The 24,739-nt window shown below is 47.1% G+C and overlaps 1 protein-coding gene across 1 annotated transcript in view; it reads right to left on the bottom strand.

Moving 5' to 3' along the window:
• Positions 1-10,959: 10,959 nt before the first annotated feature.
• Awh (LIM/homeobox protein arrowhead) overlaps positions 10,960-24,739 on the bottom strand; it is a 171,954-nt gene continuing 158,174 nt past the window's right edge. The window contains exons 3-5 of the mRNA XM_050168505.3: positions 24,190-24,407; positions 20,450-20,719; positions 10,960-12,896 (exon numbers count right to left, since the gene is read on the bottom strand). Of these exons, the coding sequence (XP_050024462.1) occupies positions 12,787-12,896; positions 20,450-20,719; positions 24,190-24,407 (598 nt within the window). The 3' untranslated portion in view covers positions 10,960-12,786. The remainder of the gene's footprint in view (positions 12,897-20,449; positions 20,720-24,189; positions 24,408-24,739) is intronic.

Raw genomic sequence — 24,739 nt, 5'->3', positions numbered from 1 at the left:
CCATACACGTTCGTGTTGCGGAGAAAGCCTAACGCTAGGGGGGGGGGTGTTGTTTCCACCCTTACAAAATTTCAGCTTGCGCTATAGTTGTGCATCGCTTGCTTGTGGAATTCACCATAGACGTTCGTGTTGCGGAGAAAGCCTAACGCTGGGGGGGTGGGGGGTTGTTCCTGCCCTAACAAAATTTCAGCTTGCGCTATAGTTGTGCATCTCGTGCGCCTGGGAGTCACCATACACATTCCTGTTGCGGAGATTGCCTAACGCTGGAGGGGGGAGGGGGAGTTTTCGCCCTAACAAAATTTCAGCTTAGGCTATAGTTTTGCATTACTTGCTTGTGGGTTTCACCATACACGTTCGTGTTGCGGAGAAAGCCTAACGCTAGGGGGGGGGTGTTGTTCCCACCCTTACAAAAGTTCAGCTTACGCTATGGCTGTGCATCACTTGCGCGTGGGATTTGCCATAAACGTTCGAGTTGCAGATAAAGCCTAAGGCTGGGGGATGGGGGTTGTTCCCTTCCTAAGAAAGTTTCACCTAGCGCTATTGTTCTTGCATCACTTGCGCGTGGGGACTCACCGTACACGTTCCTGTTGTGGAGGAAGCATAATGCTGGGGGGTGGGGGAGTTTTCACCCTTAGAAATTTTCAGCTTACGCTATAGTTGTGCATCACTTGCGCGTGGGATTCACCATACACGTGCGTACTTCGGAAAAAGCCTAACGCTGGGGGATGGGGGTTGTTCCCGCCCTAACAAAATTTCAGCTTACGCTATAGTTGTGCATCACTTCCTTGTGGGATTCTCCATACACATTCGTGTTGCAGAGCAAGCGTAACGCTCGGGTGGGGGGGGGGGGTTCCCGCCCTAAAAAAGTTTCAGCTTACGCTAGAGTTGTGCATCACATGCGCGTGGGATTCACCATACAAGTGCGTGTTTCGGAAAAAGCCTAACGCTGGGGGAGTGGCGGGTTGTTCCCGCCCTAACAAAATTTCAGCTTGCGCTATAGTTGTGCATCACTTGCGCGTGGGATTCACCATACACGTTCGTGTGGCGGATAAAGCCTAACGCTGGGGGGGGGGGGGGGTGTTCCCGCCCTTACAAAATTTCAGCTTGCGTTATAGTTGTGCATCACTTGCTTGTGGAATTCACCATACACGTTTGTGTTGCGGAGAAAGCCTAACGCTGGGGGATGGGGGTTGTTCCCGCACTAACAAAATTTCAGCTTACGCCATGGTTGTGCATCACTTGCGCGTGGGATTTGCCTTACACGTTCGAGTTGCAGATAAAGCCTAACGCTGTGGGATGGGGGTTGTTCCCGCCCTGACAAAGTTTCACCTGGCGCTATTTTTGTGCATCACTTGCGCGTGGGATTCACCGTATACGTTCGTGTTGTGGAGAAAGCATAGTGCTGGGGGGGGAGGAGTTTTCGCCCTTAGAAATTTTCAGCTTACGCTATAGTTGTGCATCACTTGTGCGTGGGATTCACCATACACGTGCGGGTTTCGGAAAAAGCCTAACGCTGGGGGGGGGGGGGGGTTGTTCCCAGCCTAACAATAATTCAGCTTGCGCTGTAGTTGTGCATCACCTGCTTGTGGGATTCACCATACATGTTCGTGTTGCGGAGAAAGCCTAACGCTGGGGGGTGGGGGAGATTGTTCCCGCCGTAACAAAATTTCCGCTTGCGCTATAGTTGTGCGTCACTTGCGCGTGGGATTCACCATACACGTTCGTGTTGCGGAGAAAGCCTAACGCTGGGGGATGGGGGTTGTTCCCGCACTAACAAAATTTCAGCTTACGCTATGGTTGTGCATCACTTGCGCGTGGGATTTGCCATACACGTTCGAGTTGCAGATAAAGCCTAACGCTGGGGGAGGGGGGTTGTTCCCGCCCTGACAAAATTTCAGCTTAGGCTATAGTTTTGCATTACTTGCTTGTGGGATTCACCATACACGTTCGTGTTGCGAAGAAAGCCTAACGCTAGGGAAGGGGGGGGGGGTGTTGTTCCCACCCTTACAAAATTTCAGCTTGCGGTATAGTTGTGCATCGCTTGCTTGTGGAATTCACCATAGACGTTCGTGTTGCGGAGAAAGCCTAACGCTGGGGGGTGGGGGGTTGTTCCTGCCCTAACAAAATTTCAGCTTGCGCTATAGTTGTGCATCTCGTGCGCCTGGGAGTCACCATACACATTCCTGTTGCGGAGATTGCCTAACGCTGGAGGGGGGAGGGGGAGTTCGCGCCCTAACAAAGTTTCAGCTTGCGCTATTCTTGTGCATGACTTGCGCGTGGGATTCACCGTACACGTTCGTGTTGCGGAGAAAGCCTAGCGCTTGGGGGGGGGATTTCCCGCCCTAACAAAATTTTAGCTTGCGCTATACTTGTGCATCATGCCCAGTTTTTTGCGACCGGCTCATCTTATTTGAAAACAGAACCGGCTTGCTGTGTTTAACCTACTGGCGAGGCGAGGGATAAAGTATTATAATCAGCCGTGCCGAACGATTGGTGTGCCTCACGGCATGAAATCCTCGGACTCTCAAATGCTGGAACTACTGAATCTCTGATCAGAGATTGACTATGTTGCGTTCCAGGCTCAAGTCTTATCACCACCAAAAATCTAATCGCACCTCTTACATGTTTAACTGTCGAATTTCATTGGGTAATCAGGACTTATCCTAGACATGTTCATGAAAAGGACATGGTCAAACGTGCAGAGCCATTTCAATTCGATTAGGACACTGACGTGAACCTTTTCTAAAGGCATGTATCACTTCTGAATTTTTCGATTTCGTTTGCGGGCTGTTTCTAAATAACAGTTATACTAGCACTTGTTTCTTGACAGGAGCAAGAACAACGGATGTTTCATATTTTGCAGCATTGGAGGTCACTTTTTGGTGACGTATGCTGAAAATTTGAGCTGTGTGGTTGCTGATGTGCCCTGAAAACAGTTTCTGAATACTCGCTTTCGCGCTATCTTTTTATGTATTATACACAATATTTAGTTGTTTACCCCCGGTATCCTCAGTAAACTATGCGGGGCATGGTGTTTCTATTTTCTTCGAAGTACGAAGCGATGTTCTGAGTGACGAACGATAAATTTTTATTTTATGTAGGTTCACAACAGCCTTTGTAGAAAGTCACTAATTCAAGCCTTCCGTGGTGTCATACTGCCGCTACTTGAAATGTTTCCTAGACTTCTAACACAACTGCACCACAGCGAATTAATGCGTTCGTGAAATGAGGGACAATATTGAGCGAAATGCGTTGCGAAACTTCTACTTTCATGCTTTTAATGCAAGTGTTGCAGATACTTATACTAAACCATTGTTTTTTCATGTGCTTTAGTGCATCATACGAGATTCGCAGTTTGTTTCTCTGGTGTGCGCGGTGAGCTGAACAAGGCATCTTGATTATATCCGGGGAAAATTAGGGGCATGGATAGGTTAAACACGCGTTTCTCTGTAGAATACGTCCATAGCGTTATTGGTGTGTTTTACGAGTGGTGTAAAACCCGTAATGCTGCGCTGGAATAATTGCGCCTATAGCTGAAATCAAATTTTGCGAACATATGGGGCACACTACGCCAAGTTTATGTGCGATGGTAAATGCATGTGGATAAAATACCGCTTTATAAAAAATCGTAAGCAATATTTCGAAAGTATCACGCAGCTGTTATACCTAGGTTTCCCTATGTCCCAAGAGAACACTGCGTTTCAGTTATTTCGTATTTGAGGGAATGGGCTGCACATTAAGTGCAATATATCGCGAAGTTTTAACGCTTCTGCCTTATTTAGAAGCGTTACGAATGATTGCTGAATCCTCTTTTTTTCTGTTTACTTTTTCATGCAGAAGGTTTGCCCGGTGTCCTCACTGAACTAGAGGAGGCAGCTTCTTTGTGTTTGGTGACTTTAAGGACCAGGTAATGGGTGATGTGTAGGCAAAGTTCAAAGTAGATGTGTAATTGGGCCTTTCGAATAAATCACGTCTGCAAGCACTCTAGAGTGTTATGAGCAAGTCTAACGAGGGGGACAGAATTGAGCCCGCCGCTCTGGCAGAAGTATGAAAGCCACCAAGAATTTAGCGAAAATTGTACCCTGTGGAAACTCTTTGTGCCAAGTTAAATGTGGTGTGATCAAACATAGCCATTGTAAAAAAAATTCTTATTCAAGCGTTAGAGCGTTTGATATGGCCGCTATGAGCGTCCCGACAAAGCTGTCCCGTCCCGTGTCCTGTCCAGTGTCCCGACAAAGCTGTATAGGTTAGAACAGGTTTATATTTCTTGGAAAATGAATGGAGGTCATGGTAAGGGCCATGTGCAACAAACGTTTTACATTGCAAAAGGATGGATGCGTCAGCTAGTCGGAAACGCATTGTGAGAAATACTTAGAGCGATATGAACACACAGGACGTAGAAAAGGAAGACACACCACACGCGAGCGGTGGTGTGTGTTCGTTTTTTACGTCCTGTGTGTTTATATCGCTCTAAGTTTTTCTAATAGAATTTTTCCATTCCTCGTCTAGTTAGAAGCATTGCAAATAACTACTGAGCCGTCGTCCTTTTTCCTCTATTTCCATGCGTCATAAGACGTTCATAGTTGGTTTCAGCGATGACCTCGGTGAACTAAGCGAGACACTTTATATTTGCGAAAATAAAGGGAGCGTTATGGGCAATAAGTAGGTATAAACTTCAAAGTCAGGGGACAAATGATGTCATTAGCCCTGAATTGCGCATGCAAGTGATCGGGAGCTTTATGAATGTGGTTTATGAACAAAGCAGAATTTATCCCACTGCCCAGGGAGATCTGTGAACTCAACCGATATTTAATCTAGCGAAAATTGGGTGTGCGTGTGTGGGGAGCAGGGACAACATGGTAAATGTTATGGCAAAATAACATGTGTGTTGATGAATTAGTGCCTTTCTTAAAAAAAATTACTAACAAGAAGAGCTGAAAGCATTACATGCGGGCAAGGTTTAAAACGGAACAGTCATACGCACGCAACTTTTTGAAGTATGCGATGCAGGGAACTCAAACATTTATTGCAACAGCACTCAAAAGAACCAGCTTCGCTGGAGATTGCATTGTAATTCTACAAAGCCGCACACGACTGCTGTCTTTTTTCTTGTCTCCATTGAAAATCATTTGTTTCGGCTGTACTTTTTTGTGTAAAACCTTGACAATACTATTACCTTAACTAGCGATACATTTGGTCTCTAAATTTAAACGCCAAATACAATATTTTGTTTAATTAATGAAATTGTTCGTAGCATGTGTGCATTCTTTATGTGTGCTCTACTGCTGCTACTGGGCGAGATGCGGGACCTCTGCCAGGCACTTATAGCCTTTTGTCCCTGCATCACCTTGAGATTTTATGCAGCTTGACGAAATAAATACGAATTCAAATAATTTTTGGGACGCCATTAATAAATAGGTCTCTACCTGACGGACGAGTGCCCAGGCTTATTCCCCTAATGTAATATTAATTCCCCACCTCTCTCTCTCTCTCTCACTCTCTCTCTCTCTCTCTTTCTATATATATATATATATATATATATATATATATGTATATATATATATATATATATATTCTGGAACTTGGCTCCGTGGCTGTGACACGTATATTGGACGCGCATGCGTGGTCTCCTCGGCCGAGCCCTGTCAACAATGGTACCGACGATCTACCGCAGAACGAGGGAGCGCCTACGTGGCAAGCGGTACCAACTTTGGCGGATGACGGAATCATCACCTGGCAACGCGGGCAATGCACCGGCACGAACATCGGATCCGGCGCGGGATATAAAAGCCCGCCACAACTGCTCTCTGCTGGGCACGACGCCGCTACGACAATGGGACGCTCACCGCTTCTATTGTTACAGGTTAGTTACCTGGACAATACCAGCGGCTTTAAGTGCAGTAATTGCTGTCAAATAGCGGTGTCGTGCCCAATTGAGCTCTATGACAGTGTCAAACGCGCACTGTGCTGCTTTGTGCGACTTCATGCTTCTTTCTGTGTCTCGTTGCGATTGATGCTGTCTGGGGATGCCGAACTTAATCCTGGACCTGAAGATTCTGTGTTAGACATTGTACGCAGGATAGAAGCAGGCCAAACTGCAATTTTGGTGGAACTTAAGGGGATAAAAGAGAAGCAGGACGTCACAGACGTTGAGGTGAAATGCCTTAAGGACAGAGTCGCCACTCTCGAGTCCACCCTTAGCCTACGTGAAACCTTTGAGACAGAGACTCCTGACAGCATCCAGTCATTTTCACGCCAGTTAAAAACCATAACTTCAAGGTGCGAGGACGCCGAAAACAGACTACGTAGGTCAAATTTACTTTTTTTTTGGCATGAGCGATGAGTCCGGTGAAGATTGGACGACTTCAGAACAAAAAGTCATCAAACTCTGCGCTGAAAGGCTGGAGCTTACTTTATCAAGCGACCAGTTTGAACGAGTGCACAGAATTGGTCGATTCGCTCATGACAAATGCAGGCCAATAATCGCTAAGCTTGTCACATTTAAAGACAAACAGAACATTTTGGCTTCTGCAAGGAAGCTAAAAGGCTCCCGCTTATCTGTCCGCGAGGATTTCGCGCCAAGCACTCGCTTAGCAAGAAAAAAACTGCTAGAATATGCAAGAGCACAGGACAAGCCGTGCAAACTTTCACTTGACAAGATGCGCATTAACAACAAGGAATACATGTACGATGTTGATAGAGACACCGTCGTATTATGTAGCAGATAGCTAAAGAAACCTACGGGTGCACAGATCCCTAAACTGCCCCCTTATACTGACTCATCTCGCTTGCTCACAATATCGTACACTAACATACGCAGCATACTAAATAAGCGCGATATATTTTGTTCCTTTATAGAAGATAGCAATCCCGACATTTTGGCTCTAACAGAAACATGGCTGCACGACGATGTTTCAGATAGTGAAACTTTTATAGAAAGTGACATATTCAGCATTTATCGGCATGACCGCAATGATAAAAAGGGCGGTGGTGTCTTGCTTGCAATAAATAAAAGGATTTCTTCTTATGAAGTTGACACCTCATCATCACTTGAGATTATCTGGGCTGCCTGTCAAACCATTTGTGGAAACATATTAGTTGGTGTCTGTTATCGCCCCCCTGAATTGTCCCTTCCATTTGTTGATAAACTACGCGAAAGCATTGTTACTGCCATGCGGAAATGTTCAACTAGTTATGTTTATCTGCTTGGCGATTTCAATTTTCCCCAAATCAATTGGCCATGCTTGTCATCGTCGTGCAAGCACGCAACCGATTTCATTGAACTAACCTTGGACTTAAATCTTTCTCAGGTAATCAATCAACCCACCCGTGACAACAACCTTTTAGATTTGGCACTAACTACCGCACCTGAAACCGTGTGTCCTGTGCTAATTTCTGATGGTTTTAGTGACCATAAGCTGCTTCAGCTGACGCTCCGAATACCCATGTTATTTACTGGGTTTCAATATAAAAAAATTCGGGATTACAACAAAGCTAACTACGTTTCCATCAACACTGAACTTCAGTTATTTCTCAGTGATTCATTCTTGCCGTCTTTTTTCCCAACGTTCCGTTAACGAAAACTGGGTACAAACTTTGTACAAATACAAAGACAAATTACTCGCTCTTGCAGACAAATATATTCCGTACGTTTCGGCAGCGAACGACAAGTCTAAACAATGGTTCAATCAAAAACTTCGAACACTACGTAATAAAGAAAACGTCTGTACCGCAATGCTATAAATCGTGCAAGCGAGTCCTCATGGAGCAAGTACAAACGTTTCCTTAGTGAGTACACTTTAGCCTAACGCACTTCTAAAGACAAGTACTTCGCTCACGACTTACCTTCTCTCCTGAAGACTAATCCGCGAAAATTTTGGCAAACGTTAACACCCGGTCACACTTCTGATATTTCTCTGCTAGACGACAAACAACAACCTCTTTCAGACGGGGAATGTTCATCACTATTTAATGCATATTTTTCTTCTGTTTTTACAAGGGAAGACCATTCCGATATTCCAGTGGTTCCGGATTACGATTACCCATTTATGGCACCCATAAATATCTCAACTGAAGGCATTGTTAGCCTCATTAACGGACTTAAAACCACATCTGCCTGTGGTATTGACAATATTAACACTAAGCTATAAAAAACACAGTATCTACTTCAAGTATCATTCTGTATCATATCTTCAAGCCGTCCTTGTCGTCTGGTGTCTTGCCCGTTGACTGGAAGATTGCGAAGGTTGTCCCCATTTTTAAAACTGGAGATAGACATAGGCCTGAAAACTATCGCCCAATATCGCTAACATCTGTGTCATGCAAACTATTCGAACACACAATCGCCTCGCACATTTACGGGCACCTAGAAAAAAATAACTTTTTCTTTCAGAAACAGCATGGCTTCAGGAAAGGTCTATCTTGTGAAACACAGTTACTAGAGTTTACCACCGATTTACACAGCAGTATGAACAGTCAACAAATAGACGCCATTTTCCTGGACTTTTCAAAAGCATTTGATCGCGTTGCCCATTGCCGGCTCATTTCTAAAATATCTCATCTAGGTATCGACTCACTAACCCTTTCTTGGCTTAGAAACATTTTATCGCTTCGTCGTCAATTTACCGTTGTTAACGATTGTCCTTCTCCTATCACTGAGGTCACCTCTGGTGTACCACAGGGGAGTGTGTTGGGGCCTCTGCTTTTCCTAATATTTACTAACGACCTACCTTCAAACATTTCCTCCTGCATACGACTGTTCGCCGACGATTGCGTTGTTTACCGACCAATTAATTCCATTAACGACCATACCGCCTTGCAGCATGACCTTCACATTATTACCGACAGGTGTAATTCTTGGAAAATGTCTCTTAACCCTTCCGAATTTAATAATATATCGTTCTCACGCAAGCGCACTAGCTCCATATTCACATACACCATAAATAACACGAATCTGTCACGTACCACTACCTACAAATACCTTGGTGTAAACCTGACTAGTAACCTTTCTTGGTCTCCACATATCACTACAATTTGCGCAACCGCATCTAAAACCCTTGGCTTTCTGAGGCGCAACTTAGCGTAAATTAGCATACCTGACATTCGTACGCCCGCAATTAGAATTTGCATCCGCTGTGTGGTCACCACACCAAGAATACTTAATAACCATGCTGGAACGCATCCAGAACAGGGCTGCCCGATATATAACTCGGAATTTTGATCGAAAGTCAAGTATAACGCAGATCAAGCTCGATATTTCTTTACAGCCCCTAGACATCCGCCGCAAGATTGCTTAGCTCTGTCTATTTCACAAATATGTTCATTCTGATAAACCATGCATATTACCCATTGAAACCCCCGTCCGTACGTCCTCGAGATTACATAATCATTTTAGCTTCAAGCGCATTTTCGGTAAAACCACTGCTTTCAATTTATCTGCTGTACCTCGTGCCATATCCCACTGGAATGGTCTTCCCGATGATATCGTCACGATAACTGATTGTAAAATATTTCGTGAACGCCTGTGCGGACTTTTTACATAATCTCCTTTCTTTTATATATCTGCTATGCTTGATCATGCTATGCTTTGTTTTGTTTTTTAGTTCGCCACTGTACAGTTGTCTTAGGTTTATTTTTGAGTTGTTTCCATTGTACTTAACAGTTCTTTGTTACATTGCCCCCCTTACTCAATGCCCGACAGGGCCTGTAAGGTGTTTTTTAAATATATATATATATATATATATGTGTGTGTGTTTATATGGATTGGAGAGACTTGGATTGGGGGGGGGGGGGGGAGAATTGGGGATAAGAGTTAATGGAGAATGGCTTAGTAACTTGAGATTCGCTGATGATATTGCCTTGCTTAGTAACTCAGGGGACCAATTGCAAGGCATGCTCGCTGACCTGGAGAGGCAAAGCAGAAGGTTGAGTCTCAAAATTAATCTGCAGAAAACTAAAGTAATGTTTAACAGTCTCGGGAAGAGAACAGCAGTTTACGATAGGTAGCGAGGCACTGGAAGTGGTAAGGCAATACATCTACTTAGGGTAGGCAGTGACCGGGGATCAGGATCATGAGACTGAAATAATCAGAAGAATACGAATGGACTGGAGTGCGTTTGGCAGGCATTCTCAGATCATGAACAGCAGGTTGCCATTATCCCTCAAGCGAAAAGTGTATAACAGCTGTGCCTTACCAGTACTCACGTATGGTGCAGAAAACTGGAGGCTTACGAAAAGGGTTCTACTTAAATTGCGGACGGCGCAACGAGCTATGGAATGAAGAATGATGGGTGTAACGTTAAGGGATAAGAAAAGAGCAGATTGGGTGAGGGAACAAACGCGAGTTAATGACATCTTAGTTGAAATCAAGAAAAAGAAATGGGCATGGGTAGGACATGTAATGAGGAGGGAAGATAACCGATGGTCATTAAGGGTTACGGACTGGATTCCAAGGGAAGGGAAGCGTAGCAGGGGGCGGCAGAAAGATAGGTGGGCGGATGAGATTAAGAAGTGTGCAGGGACGACATGGCCACAATTTGTACGTGACCGGGGTAGTTGGAGAAGTATGGGAGAGGCCTTTGTCTGCAGTGGGCTTAACCAGGCTGATGATATATATATATATATATATATATATGTGTGTGTGTGTGTGTATATATGCCCCGCGCCCCACTCGAGAAGTAGTTCGTACGCCACTGCGAGGAGTGGGCATACACGTTGCTGGTTGAAGCAAACAGGTGCATTCGTGGCTATAATGCTGTAAGCACCAAAAGCGATTGAGGATCCAATTCACAAAGCCTGTAGTTCGTAATAACTGCTTTGCATTGGCTGACAGCCTTAGCTGATGTATGTTACACGAGTATGTTTGACCGGAGTCTTTTCATGCGAAAGCTCTGGCGTACGAAATGCTTTGCGAATGAGAACCAGTGATCACTGGTAGAAGGAACACAAGACTGCAGTGGAAACCTTGGAAACAGATATATTTATTTCGAGCAATAGAGCCCCGGAGTGCTTACCCCCGCCATTCTAGGACGCTTACCCTGCACCCGAGAAAGCGAATGGCAGCGCCGCCCCTCGACTGAGGTGGTCACTGCCCTTCGTTGACGCTCCGCCACTGAAATTCTCGGGAAGACGCAGTGTCTTTTTCAGACCAGGAGTGGCGCTGCGCTCAACTCGACGGGATGGGGGAAGAACTTCGAGTCGTTGATCGCTTTAGAGCACGGGGGTTTAGTTGCGTGATCGGCTGGCTCGTTCGAGAAGCCACGCAAAGCAGCCCGTGCCGCCAGGGAATAAATTAGTCGGGGCCGACTCCTCCTCGCATTGCTCTAGACGCTGGAAGGAGCGACCCATAGCGTTGATATGTACATTCGCACCCGGCAGTTCCTGCGCATGAGGAACACTGAAACAGTCTGGAAGAGCGTGCCATAACGACAAACCCGCGCGCATGACACATGGCCGTCCCTGCGCGGACTGCGATACACGCACTCTATACGTAAAGAAAGAACCTCCCACGAAGATAGGGGAAGGAAGCCCTGATTAATGCGCCGAATTGTGCGTGTTGGTATATATTTAAAAAGGCGGCCGCGCCAAATATACACGGATGGAGACGAGACGACAAGGACTCGGCGCTCGTCCTTGTCTCCGTCCGTGCCTCTCTTGCGCGGCCGCCTTCTCAGAAAGAAGCCCTCAAGGCGAAAAATTTATGCTCCTCCGAAGCGAGCCAGACGACTTAAGTTGAAAGCGAGACACGAGAAAAAGTTAAAGGAACAAATATCGCGGAATAGGCGATCGGGAGTTTTACCGTTTATGATTTTTTTTTCTAGGACTAAACGTTTAGATTCAGATATCCTGAGGTGCGCTGAACACACAGAGAACCACTGCGGGCGGGTGTCCTCAGATTTTCAATGTTCAGCGCGCACAGCCATAGAAAGGAGTGCTCGCCGGCGTACTTGCGCGAGTGCACTTGAGAACAAACGTCAAGGAACCAAACTTGGTCTTCCTTCCCCGGAAAGAAAAAGAACGCGCGCGCAAAGTAAAGCTTACTGGCGCTAACTGGATCTAGTAATGGCGGAGACGCCGTGCTCGCTGTCATTGCCTCGGTTCGGGTGCCCCGCGATGACCGAAAGCTGCACGACGAAATCTGGTTACCCCCAGCGCAGTTTACACTCAGTGCCCGACACTGAACCATTAGTCGATGCCTCCCATTGCTTTCTGTGTGGAAGTTCAATGACAAGGTCTCAAAAATAACGCACCAGACTAGACCGACACTCGCAATCTGTGACAAAATTCTCGCCCGCTTTAGTTCGTCACGGTGAAAGTAAAACGAGTGACGGCATTCCCTGCGCGTTCTTGCGCACAAAGGCTGTGAAAGCACCTTCGTAATGCATTTGGGCACCCGCATCTTCAACTCGATACAATACACGAGAAAACGTCTCAAGACAGGATAAACGCTTCCAGCGTTGACGGTCGCGCACAGTTATACCAACCACAGGACGCACGTCTCTCGTTACGTCGCTCGGCCACCGGTGTCCGAGTAACGAGCACGCCACTGCATTTCAGCTCCGAACCGACACTTCTCCCAGTTCCGCGCGTCCTCGTATGTCACGGCACAGCACGCGGCTCGAGAGCCGAAGCCACAGTTCGCGCACTGGCCGCGTTCCACCACTCCGTTCACAGCGTTCACCGGAGGCCACAGGCAGCACCGGCGCAGTTGCCGCACGGGTCCAGGCCTCGGTTGAGCGAGGTGGCCGGGTTCGAGCACTCCCGGCGGGGCCCCGGCAGGGCGTTGGGTCACGTCACCTGTCCCATGGGCAGGGCCTGGTGCGCGCACAGGCAGTACAGCATGCCGCAGCCGGAACAGGCGGGACCGGCGGACACCGCGCCGCTGCTCACAGGGTTCACTGCGCCAGAGGGAGCCACCGGTCAGCGCAATGGCTCGCTATTATTTAAGGAAGCCCCATAAGCACTTTCGCTAGTTTCACTATGATGTCCTCCGGGGACACTTTTGTAAAAGTACTACCAAATTCTTTTTATCGTAGTTCTATTCTCACTACTAGCTTTTGCGGGTTTCCACAGAGCTTCATTACTTACTAACACAGCCGCGTTCCTACAGATGAAAGCCGCCACTGGCAGGCTTTCATTAAGTTGACATACGTGTCCGAAAACCGTACTTTTTGCAGTGAAGCTGTATATGGCTAGCCCACTCGTCGGTCCGTCCGTCCGTACGTGTGTATCCTGCACGCTGAAAACTCCCCCAGCGCAACCCCATGCTTATGCGCGAACTGAATAAATAAATAAAAAAGTCGTGGCAGTCACTCTGAATGTTATCATCTTTGGTTTATGTATAAAGTGCATTGCCACTTCCGAGTGATGTTATCAGTCGAGGGTGTTCGCTCTGAATGTTATCCTCTTATCGAGCATGTTACGACGCCTGACATTCATGGCAATATCGAAAACGTGGGATGGCGGCGCTCCTTCGCTCCCATTGGATGGTTGAAAAGCATCATAAAACGCAATAGTGTGCGCACCAATCGCTGACGTTAACGTCGACCTAGCGCGGCCCAACGGCAAGTGTATTGCATGCTTCCTGTTGGAACACTTTGGAATCAATTTGCGACAACGCGTCACAAGTGCATAGATTTAACCTTTGGCAAGAACTTGTCTAGCAGAGCAGTACAACCAATCGCGGTGTACCACAGCTACCATAAAGCTATGGTCACTGTGGCAACGGATGAGACAAAAGAAAGACGAATAAAGACCACGAAGTTTCGTATATGTGTCTTTATTTAGCCATTATAGCAATCCTATAGCAATCAATATAAATCAATATAGTTGTCAATATAGTCATCCCAATACAGCTTCACAATCCTCCTTCACAATGGAAGGGCGCTGGTTTTTAAAAATAAATTTTCAGATTTTGGATGCATTACGTTCAACATTCTGGTTTCCATTGCGAAGAAAATTCAAGCGTTTCTCTAACCAAAAGACTGCGATCACTTATTCTAATTCAGGCGTGGGAGCTGTAGGGACTTACTTTTTCCATTCGTGCTCGACCTATGATCGCAGCCACAAGTTTTGTCGAAGTGGCGAGTTGTACTCGTGTAAGCACAAGCAAGCACTAGCCATGGTTTAGCCGGCAGCAGCTCATTCTCCAATTTTCACGAGAGGTCAGGCGAATGTATTGCTTCTTACATTAGGCTGACATATAAAAAGCCGTTGTTTTGCTGTGTTCAAAGCAAAAGCCAAAATGCGCCTGAGTCTCTTAACAGCGAGATTTGATAGCCTGTGCCCGAAAACAAGATTTGCTTCATGGACTGTTCTGGAGATATGGCCACTTCTATAGCCATGCTGTAGCTAAACAAGGGTGACAATGACTGAGGAAAATTTACAGGAAGCTCGAAGGGGTCCTGAGGGTATAACCTATGCAGAAGAATAATTTTCAAGTTTTACTCTTCTAGTCTACGTAGACTAGTCCACCTTCTGGGCAAATTTCATGCATATTGATCATCAGCAGTGGTCTTAAGAATGCGCAGAAATTTTGAACTTCGTTTTTCTCACTCTTACGCTGCTTTTGCTTCCTGTGCACAAACATTCTCGTACCTAATATGACTTATTCTTGGCCAAATTTTGCATTACCTGGACAAGGATTCACAGACTGCAGGTATCTAGTCTTTATTGTAATATGCTTCAATTTTGGTCGCGTGCAATATAGCAAGTCAATCATCAGTGTTCTCTATAATCGACATTTACAACATTTTTCTTTGGGTAATAGAGCAAGAAGAAAATAATTTTCGAACTTACATGAAATGAATCGTATAAAGAAGCATTACAGGCTATTTTATAACACTCTCCAAGGTGTAATATAAGGCCCGAATCTTCCACAGGTTACCCTACTTTTCGCGCTTTCTGGGCCCACAGAAGACAAAAATTGATCAGATATTAAAAAAAAAACTATAAGCATAGTAGAAAATAGGAGCATAAGCTCTATATCCTGCATAAATATTATCCAGTTAGCTTTATTATTATCGAAAATACATCTCTGAGGCGCATCTCCACTGAAAAGCCGCACCGAGTACCTTCACGTGCCTAACGGCGAAAGAACGAAATTCAGGTGTCCTCGAACGAATAAGTTAACTAAGCATTCTGTGAAGGGGTGAATAAGTGATTTATTCTTTTTTAACTACAAGCTCACAGAAGTTGACAAAGCAGACGGTATTACGGTACGGGAAACAATGTTTATAAGGTTAAATTTGCGGTAAGTGCGCGTAGCGTTATTAGACTGAAACCAGGGCTAATATCAATCCAAGTGCAACATTGATGCCAACGCACTGAGCATCCGATGCACACGACCTCGAAACTGCTTCAGGGCCAGACAAGGAGCGAGGTGCTAATGGCCCCTGTCTCAGCGGCTGGGCAAGCAGCCCCGTTCCTTCCAAATTCGACGCCGGGCTATTGGACCCACCTGCACACATATTTCTTATACCTGATGGCTTCCCTTACGGAAGCCATCGTTTATAAAAGGACATGCATTCTTAAAGCACGCTTCTCCCGACGACGGCTCTAATTGTGGAGGCATCAACGCCTATTTTCGGTCGAGCATGCTTCCAGTACAAGGGAATTGCGATGGCCTCGAGTGCAAAGAAATCTGCCTGTGATACGGGCCGTATTTGATTCGCAGAATACCGGGATCGTTGTAAGTGGGCGTGCAGCCCTATCCAAAGCTAGGAAACAGATGTGAACATTGGAGATGACGTTTCAAGGTGCCCTCTAAGGTCGCTGGCTGCCAGTTTCAGCGGCCAGTGTAACATTCGTCAACCGGCTAAGCAGTCAACATGTGGGAAAACTGGCACCTACGCTTTAGCAGTGCATACTCGGCCGCAACAGTTTGCTGTCAGCGCACTCGGTGACTTCTGCGCGGCAACCGAACCGGTCCGCATTCACCGGCACTTGTTCTCGTTAGCACAAGCTTTCATAAGCGCATATTCCCAGTTGTTGCTACTGGTACTCGCCGTCACCGACGCTATATAGCCCACGCTCACTACCTTTTTCACTGCAGTGAAGCGGAATGACCGGCGCTGCTGCCACATCGGTAGTCGTCCGGGAGGCGCGAGCTCGAGATTGCCTGGGCCGCTCTGGTTGAGACGCTGCCAACGCTGCTCTCTTGTCCTGTCCTTTGTCCGCATTACATTTTTACATTTTTGTGGACGTGCTGTGGTACCCCCTCCCCCCCTTGAATTACGCAGCAGGACTCTGCCGCTCGTGTCATGCCTTTCGGGCTTTGCAACGCCCCAGCAACATTTGAGCGTCTGACGGACAACCTTTCGCGTGGTCTCAAGTGAGAAACGTGCCTCTGCTACATAGATGATGTGGTTATGTTTTCACCCGATTTTCCCACCCATCTCTGTAGGCTAGAGGAAGTGTTACAGAACCTAACTGGTGCCGGCCTTCAGTTAAATAAGAAAAAAATGCCGCTTGGGCGCAAGTCGGCTAACCAGCCTTGGACATGTGGAATCTGAAAATGACATCCTGCCTGATGCCGTCAAGCTCAGTGCAGTTGCTGATGTTGCAATATCTTCCACCATAAAAGAACTTCGCAGCTTCCTTGGCCTCTGTTCTTACTTTCGCCGCTTCATTAGGAATTTTGCGTCCATCACCGCCTGAATGAGCCTCTACGGAGCGAATCAAACAATAACGCCTGGTCGCCCGCCTGTGACGATGCTTTCCAAGAGTTACGTCCTCTACTAACCTTCCCGCCAATGCTGCGCCACTTCGATCCTACAGCCCCGACCGAAGTACACACCGACGCCAGCGGTGTTGGACTTGGCGTTGTGCTTGCACAGCGCAAATCTGGCTACGACGAGTACGTCGTTGCATCCGCAAGCCGTACCCTCAGCAAAGCACAGATAAATTATTCCGTTATGAAAAAGGAATGTTTGGCCATCATATGAGCACTTGGTAAATTTAGTCCTTACCTCTATGGCCATACCTTCGACTTAGTTACAGACCGCCATGCGCTTTGTTGGCTGTCCACGTTGAAGCACCCCTCAGGCCGATTAGCTCGCTGGGCTTTGCGTTGCAAGATTTCAACATGCGCTTCGTCTACAGGTCTGGCCGCCGCCAAATCAATGCCGAAGCACTTTTACATTCGCCTGTGTCAACCTAAGGCACTGCTTGCCTGTCTGCCGTTGACAAAGTACGTTCGTTCCCAGCAGGCTGCGACATGGCTTAGGAACAACGCAAGGATGCCCGGATTGGCGCTTTTCTTCGCTTCCTTTCAAACCCATCGACTCTCGAGTTTTCAACCATCAAGCTTCGTCCATCGAAATGCGGGATGGCCTTCTCTCTCGCCAGAACTACCTGTCTGATGGCTGAAAGTGGCTGCTGGTCATACGTGGACATCTTGGTGGTGAAATATGTTTTGTCTTCCACGCTGACGTGTGTGGATGCGGGTGTCTTCAAAACGCACGCCCGACTTTGCTTCAGGTTTTATTGCCGTGGTATGTACGCTTTTGTGTGTAGATACATTCTACTGTGTCCTCAGTGCCAATGCAGCAAGGTTCCTGCTCAGCTTGTCTCTGGTCAACTCCTGCCAATTCCGGGCCCTACCAGGCCCTTCGATCGCATAGGCATTGACATGTACGGACCCCTTCCGAGTACGGCTTCCAGAAACCGCTGGATAGTCGTCGCCATCAATTATTTGACACGATACGCAGAAACCACCGCTCTTCCAGCTGCCATAGCCCGTGATATAGCATCCTTCCTCCTACGAAACTTCATTCTCCGTCACGGCGCACCCGGCGAACTTTTGAGTGATCGAGGACGTGTGTTACTCTCCGAAGTCGTAAACGGTCTCCTTGCAGAATGTCGTCTCGTTCACCGCACCACCACCGCCTACGATCCTCAAACTAATGGTTTGACGGAAAGATTCAACCGAAGTCTCGGCGACATGCTCTACAAATATTTCGCCTCTGATCACACTGATTGGGACCTTATTTTCCCGTTCATTATGTACGCCTACAATACTGCACCACAGGCGACCACAGGTTTTGCCTTATTCTTCATCTTGTATGGCCGCTAAGATTCGACCACACTCGACACCATCCTTCCGTACTGACCCGACTCACCCGAGTGCACGCCCATCTCGGAAGCTGACCGCCGCACCGAGGAATGCCGTCTGCTTGCCCGTTCCGCCACAATCGTCGAACAAAGGCCACAAAACTTTCGACGTGACGATCACCATCCGCCTTGTAACTTTCTTCCAGAGTTCCTTGTGTGGCTTTGGGTCCTAGCTGTTCCTGTTAGCCTGTTTTCCAAGTTCGCCCCCAAATTTCACAGACTCTACCGTGTTGTAGCGCAGACATCGCCTGTGTATATATCGTTGAGGCTGCTACGCCATCTAGGGACTAACGCTGTTGTAGTCACGAAACCTTTCAAGTACAGCGTCTTAATCCGTATTACGACCCATTCATACTATGATCATCATGACTCACTAGGATGGCTCCTTTTTCGATGAAGGGTGATTGTCGTGAAGAGGAATGCTGCGCGCTGCATCCACATCACCAGTCGTCCGGGAGGCGCGAGCTCGAGATTGCCTGGGCTGCTCTCGTTGAGACGTTTCCAACGTGGCCTGCTGCTCTTTTGTCCTGTCCTTTGTTCCCACTAGAGCACTCCTTTTATGTGTAGGCATTACAAACACTGAACTACAGGCAGCCATGTCGCAGTCACTTGCTGACCGAGCTGTAAGAGCGCTCAGCCTAAGCCCTGCAACGTTCCGCCATAGGGTAAAATCCCTGATCACCGTAAAAAACACATCGCCTACCCAACGAACATGTTGTTACGGGGGTAAAAAGTGCTGCCTAGTACGGTAACCCCGATTCTGTGCGAAAAATCACTCCCCGTTAGAATTCCTCGCTACCAGTGCCTTCATGGCACCTTTTATACAAGACCACGTCACATCGCCACCATAGTGCGTCGGAGCAGCCCTAACTTGAGCAACCTGCCGGGCTGAGACTTCGTGATGAAATTTTGGCCATTGCAAAATCGCCAACTGCAAAGTACGAAGCTTGTGCCACGTAAGCTTGCCATTGCGACAATCCTGACGGCTAGTGCGGCAACGTTGGATTGAAGTGGCAGTGCGCATCGCGTCATTGAATGGTGGCATACCTTACCAGCGCACTACACCCCAAGAAGACTTGAGTGCGAACCTCTCGCCAGTAGCCTACTGGATCTCCAAGCCGATGCTCCGATTCTATGCTTCGTGAAGGCTATATAGTATCACGCCAACATTGCGCGTGTAATAGTGTCTGCCAGTATGGTTTTGTTTTTATATGGAAGTGGGCTGCTTAATGCATAGCAAAAAAAAATCTATGAATGGTTACAACTACTCATCGTGCAGGAAGTACACTAAGGCTTTCCAATGGCCATCACACTAAATCAATTTTTTTGAAGTCAGCACGCCCGGTCGCTACAGAGGTCAGACCACTTATAAAGGTCTCTCGAATGTGTCACACGACATATCCAGTGTGGGCGCTCAGCCAGCATTGGTAGTACATGCATGGATTTCTTTCTAAACTTCATCCTTCAGTCTTCCAGTGCCCTCGCGGCTCCTTATACCAATGCCTTTGTGGCTACTTATATGAAATTTGTTGCACCTGAGTTGAGCTTTAGAGCAAGACCTGTTTTTGTACCACGGTCTCTGGTTTTTGCGCCAGCCTGTCATCACGCTTCCCTCCCACAACTAAACCCTCTGGTCCTCCTTTGTGTCTAGTTCAACGCGAAGTGAACCTCACCAAACAAGAAACCAGAAAAAATCTGAGCTGTCTTTACTTGCTCTTAACTACCTATCTGTGCTCCTTTTGCTCAAGATAAATTGACCATGTCCGGATTTGTACTGCTGGCTCAGGCGCTCTCGATAGCATTCATGCCATAGAAATATATTGTTGCGTGTTTTCAAAACCTTTGTGGCAAATATTGCCTTATTATGTGGCAGCTGCGAAGAAAAATGACGGTCGTCTGACGTGTAGGCTCACAAGCTCAGCTGACAACTACGACACCACAGCACGGCGCTGGGGTGCGTTCACGCTTGCATTTGGAAAGAATGTAGCAGTCAGATTGAGGGTTATTTACATGTGTAGTGTGCACCCGAATAAAGAAAATAATGAGTGAAGTTTTCGGTCGAGCGGGATTAAACCAACTAATTAAAATTTTCAAGCTAATCAACGAGTGTGCACGGGGCCACACCCAAAGCACTCAGTGGGAAGCAGCCGAGCAAAAAAGCTCTCTCCTTTCCGACACGAATCGTGGTCTACAGTGTCGTGGGCACGGACGGTCGATCGAACTAAAGAGCCTTTGTGTCGCAGCCTTGCCGCACTTAGCCGAACAATTAGCGCTCGGAAACAACACGTGCGGCTGAAGTGCACGAGCATGCATGCGGAAACGCGAGCAGCAGGCACACCTTTCTTGGCCTGGTTGTTGAAATACTTCTTCTGGCGGGCACGCGAATTCTGGAACCAGACCTGGGTGACACGCTTGCTGAGGCCCGTGATCTGGGCGATGCGCTCCAGGTCCTGTCCGTCCGGGTTGGAGTCCAGGTTGAAGTTGGCCTGCAGCACCTGCAGCTGCTCCTCGGTGAAGGTGGTCCGCACGCGCTTCGTCTTGGCCTTGGAGCCGCCGCCTCCCCCGCCGCCGCCCGAGCTTCCCGAGCCGCACTCCTGCTCGCTGTTTTCTGCGATGCAACCACACAGGTGACGCTGCGCGCCTCTCACCGCGTCAACGCATTCGTCGGGTTACGCGCGGCGGCACCTTTCACGTCGCAGGTTCAGAGCTAGGCGCTGGCTACGTGGAAGGCAATTCACGGAGTTTAAGTATGGAACGAGCTACATTCTTCAGGGAAAAAACAACAACGTAGGAATGCTTTAATTCGTATATTCAAACAGTTGATATGCATTAGGAACAGCGTAAGTTGCTGCCACAGATTTCACCAGCTCTAATGAAGTCAATCGCATCACTTTTGTTAAGTATTTATAGGCTTTAAACATTTACCATACTCTGTTTAAAGGAGTCACTAGTGTAGAACACTGGGATAAACATTTCACAGTTGACGCGTTAAATGAACGCTGCCTCCCGTCCACTCTCCGCTTGTGCTAGTATAGCTCTACGGGTTTTCCGCAATAAATAACAAACACTTGCATTCATATTTTGTTACAACGTTGCCTTCACCCCTCGGACTCGTAGTGCCGAGGCCATGCGCCTGTAGGATCGCCCATATTGAGTGACAATAGTGTCGCAACGCGTGCTTCTAGAGTTCAACATGAATGCCTTTTTTTTTCCTTTACAAACTCTCTTTCTCTTACATACATTTGCTTGCCGTCACTCAGCTGGAGTTGCCTCACGGCATATGCACTATTTTACATCATTTATGGGTCAAACTTGAAAATTGCCTTTCCACAATGCACTTGCGCGTTCGATATAGAAGTTTTAGTTTTAACGACGCACAAATTCCCTGTTCCTTTAAAAACAAGTACTTGTTCATTTGAATATGTGTCACTACTGAGGAGGGGATAAATTAGACAATGAGGTACATGTTCAACGCTCGCAGAACGCATTGCGTGCTTTGAACAAACTTTTAGGCTGTACAGTATCGGTTAGTGAACATATATCACCCTTATTCCTCCATCGATATGGAGGAATAAAAAACTATCGTAAAAGAACAACGCCCTGCGCTGTAACACCAACGTATGTTACTGCACAGCGGCTGCTTTTGGGTGTCCGCTTAGAGTGTGGGACGGTCCCTTGTAAGTGTAAAACCAGAAACTGGGCCACCACATTAAGGGCAAGCTTTAGCTCGGGCCCAACTCCGACGCGGCCTATTCAAATACATGTAAAATGCTAAAACGTTTTTCTGAGATAACCTCTGGACCGATTTTAATGAAATGTGTTGCATTTCAGAGAAAGAGTTAAATTCTAGTGACTGTTGGAAACAAAATTTTGATTTAGGGCCTGAATATTGTGAAAAAAAGTTTCGAAAATTCTTAAGTTTGAAAGAAATAGAACGAAGTTTAAAAATTAATAGCTCTGCTTCAAGAACAGATATCGAGGTTCTGTAAATGGCATCGATTAGATCATTCAAAGCGGGCAAATCCATTGTGTCCTTTTATATATTACGTGAATTTGTTACGTTGCGTACAAGGGTTCCGCAAAAGCTGTATGTATGTATTACTGAATTTCTTTTAGATTCATGTGTGACATAGCAGTTTTATCCGCTTTAGATCTAATATTAGTTACAATTCACATAATTGTGATATAATTTTTTGTTGCTGAGTTACAAAGTTGTAAACTCGATAGTTTCATTTTCTGAAAATTTTCTATTTTCGGCAATTTTTAATAAAAAATTCACGGCCTAAGCCGAAAATTCGATACCAGCAGTCACTAGATTTTAAGTTTTTCTTTTAAATACAACAAACCTCGTCAAATTTGGTGCTGTGGTTGCCGAGAAAAGCGAATTCTCCTTTTACATGTATTTAGATAGGAGGCCCCGAGCTTAAGCTTCCTCTTAAATCGCTTCTCAGTCGATCAGCATGGCCGCAAAAAAAGTGTGGCTCTCTAACGGTGATCTCGCGATGCATTCCGCTCTCGCATACATAATGGGGATTAGTGTTGGCCATAAGGCGAGTTTTTCGCTAAATCTAGCTGATTGTGGGCTCGGGATTGAAGTTACAGGGCTTAAGGGAAAGAGAGAATATATTAGAGGAAAAACATTGGAGCCGGCCAGAGCTGCATGGTAGGCTACGGTGCACAAGGCATCAATAGAGAATGAGGAAAGATGGCCTGAGGAAGAATTGATGACGTATGCGGAATAACCACAGTGGTTTCCTTAAAGCCTCGAGCCCAGTCCAGTGCTCCGCACTAACACATGGCTGCTCTTCCTGCCGTCACTGAAACAACACAGGTCCCATAGTGGCGAGTCTCGGAATAATTTTGATCACCGGGGGTTCTTCAGCGTGCACAGAAACGTATTTGCGTTGCTCCCTTCACACTCTGTATGTGCTCTGTTGTGGTACGTCTTCTTCCTCTCTTTACCTCCTGCATTTTATTTTTTTTTCGAGCGGGTGAGCGTGGGTGCCTCTTTCAGAAGACAGTTGCTAGCCTGCCACTCTTTCAGTGCACGTACATATGGTGTTGATATTTCTTTGCGTGAATAATAATCGGTTTGCGGCCGCCACTAATGGCGCGGAATATGAAAACGTTCGGGTACCGTGCGTTGGGTGCACTTCCAGGACCGCGACCTCGTGCTGAGCACCGCGTCTCAAGCTTGTATAGTGACGAACTGCTGCTTTCACCAGATAGCCGGTGCTCTTAGAGTGCGTGAGCAAACGTTATGCGTCATTTTAAATAAAATCATGCGTTGAAAACAGCGCTTTCCTGTGCCAACTTGCCTCGTCCTTGTCTTCCATAGCGCTTGAACGGTCTACAAGGTTTTTTTAGACCTTGTGTTTGTCGCAATAACCGAATATTTAGCGGATTTCAAGAGCGGTTTGATGTTTCTTCAGGAGAATCCTAGCAAGTAAAAAAATTTATAACCCTGACTTTTCAGACCCGTCTCTGGCAATAGAGACGTTCTGGTGAGACGTCATCAAAGTCGGTATACAAACTCGTTTTCGCAATCAATGCAAGCACATGTGACGTTGTCGAATTTTGCTCGCCTAAGACGCATTTCCCATCGCATTCTCAATTGAATGGTTGTTGATCTATTTAAAATTGCGCGTTTGCTACTGTTGATCTTATTTCTCGTTGAAATTTTTGTTGGCGGATTGTTGGTGGATTTGCAAATTACGCAGTGGATTCTAGTGGATTTCGATTGTCGTTTAGCAGAAGCTTTGCGAGAAGAAATGCCATCACTGCTGCATACGGCGGGATGATAGCCTCTCTCTTCACAAGTACGGTGAGGACAGTGTCGCTTCTCAGCTCGGTTATGCTCGTGGATTTGGTTTCCAGCCGGTCGTATTTCGATGGGGGCGGTGTGCGATACTACCGCTGTGCCCAGCACTGGGTGTCCGTTAAGAGAGCCCTGTTGCTGAAAGTTAGCACCGAAAGCTCTACTACAGCGTAGCACGGGTACAGTTTTAGAATGTTAAGGTTTGTCCGTATTTCTATGGAGGCGACGAGCCACTCGATTTTATACGCGCATATACCCACCGTCGTTGGAGCCGGAGGCCCCGTCGAGCAGCTCGAAGTAGTGGCTCTTGCACAGCACCCGTCCGTCATGCAGCGCGAACTCCTCGCCGGTGGACAGTTGCCGCTTGCAGGCGTCACAGGCGAAGCAGGCCAAGTGGTAGACCTGCTCGCGCGCCCGGCGGACCCAGTCCGAGGCGCCGATGGCCCGGCTGCACTTGGCGCATTTGGCCGCGAACTGGCTGCGCGAGAAAACGGCAAGGGAGGCACGCCTTGAGAAGGGAGGCGCGCGAAGTGTTCACGTGCAGCAAGCGGACTCGGGCATGGCAGCCCCCCGAGTCTTCAAGCGTCAGCCTTTTTTGCGTTGATCCAGTCCGCGAATCCCACTGGTCCGAAGGAGTGCGAGGCGAAATGTGCTGATGGCGGTGAAAGGAATAAAGGAGAGGTGGCAAAGGGGTTGCAAAGGAGGAAAGCGGTACACTGAAGGATTCAACGAGGGAATGGAGGACAAGACCACTAGCGCGTTGACCGGCTTTTTTCTCTACCTAAATGTCCGCACTGCATCAAATACATG

The sequence above is a fragment of the Dermacentor andersoni genome, chromosome 1, assembly GCF_023375885.2.
Source record: "Dermacentor andersoni chromosome 1, qqDerAnde1_hic_scaffold, whole genome shotgun sequence".
In the NCBI taxonomy this organism is placed as follows: Eukaryota; Metazoa; Arthropoda; class Arachnida; order Ixodida; family Ixodidae; genus Dermacentor; species Dermacentor andersoni.
Note: the sequence above shows the minus strand (reverse complement) of the source record. Positions and strands in the feature narration are given on the sequence as shown.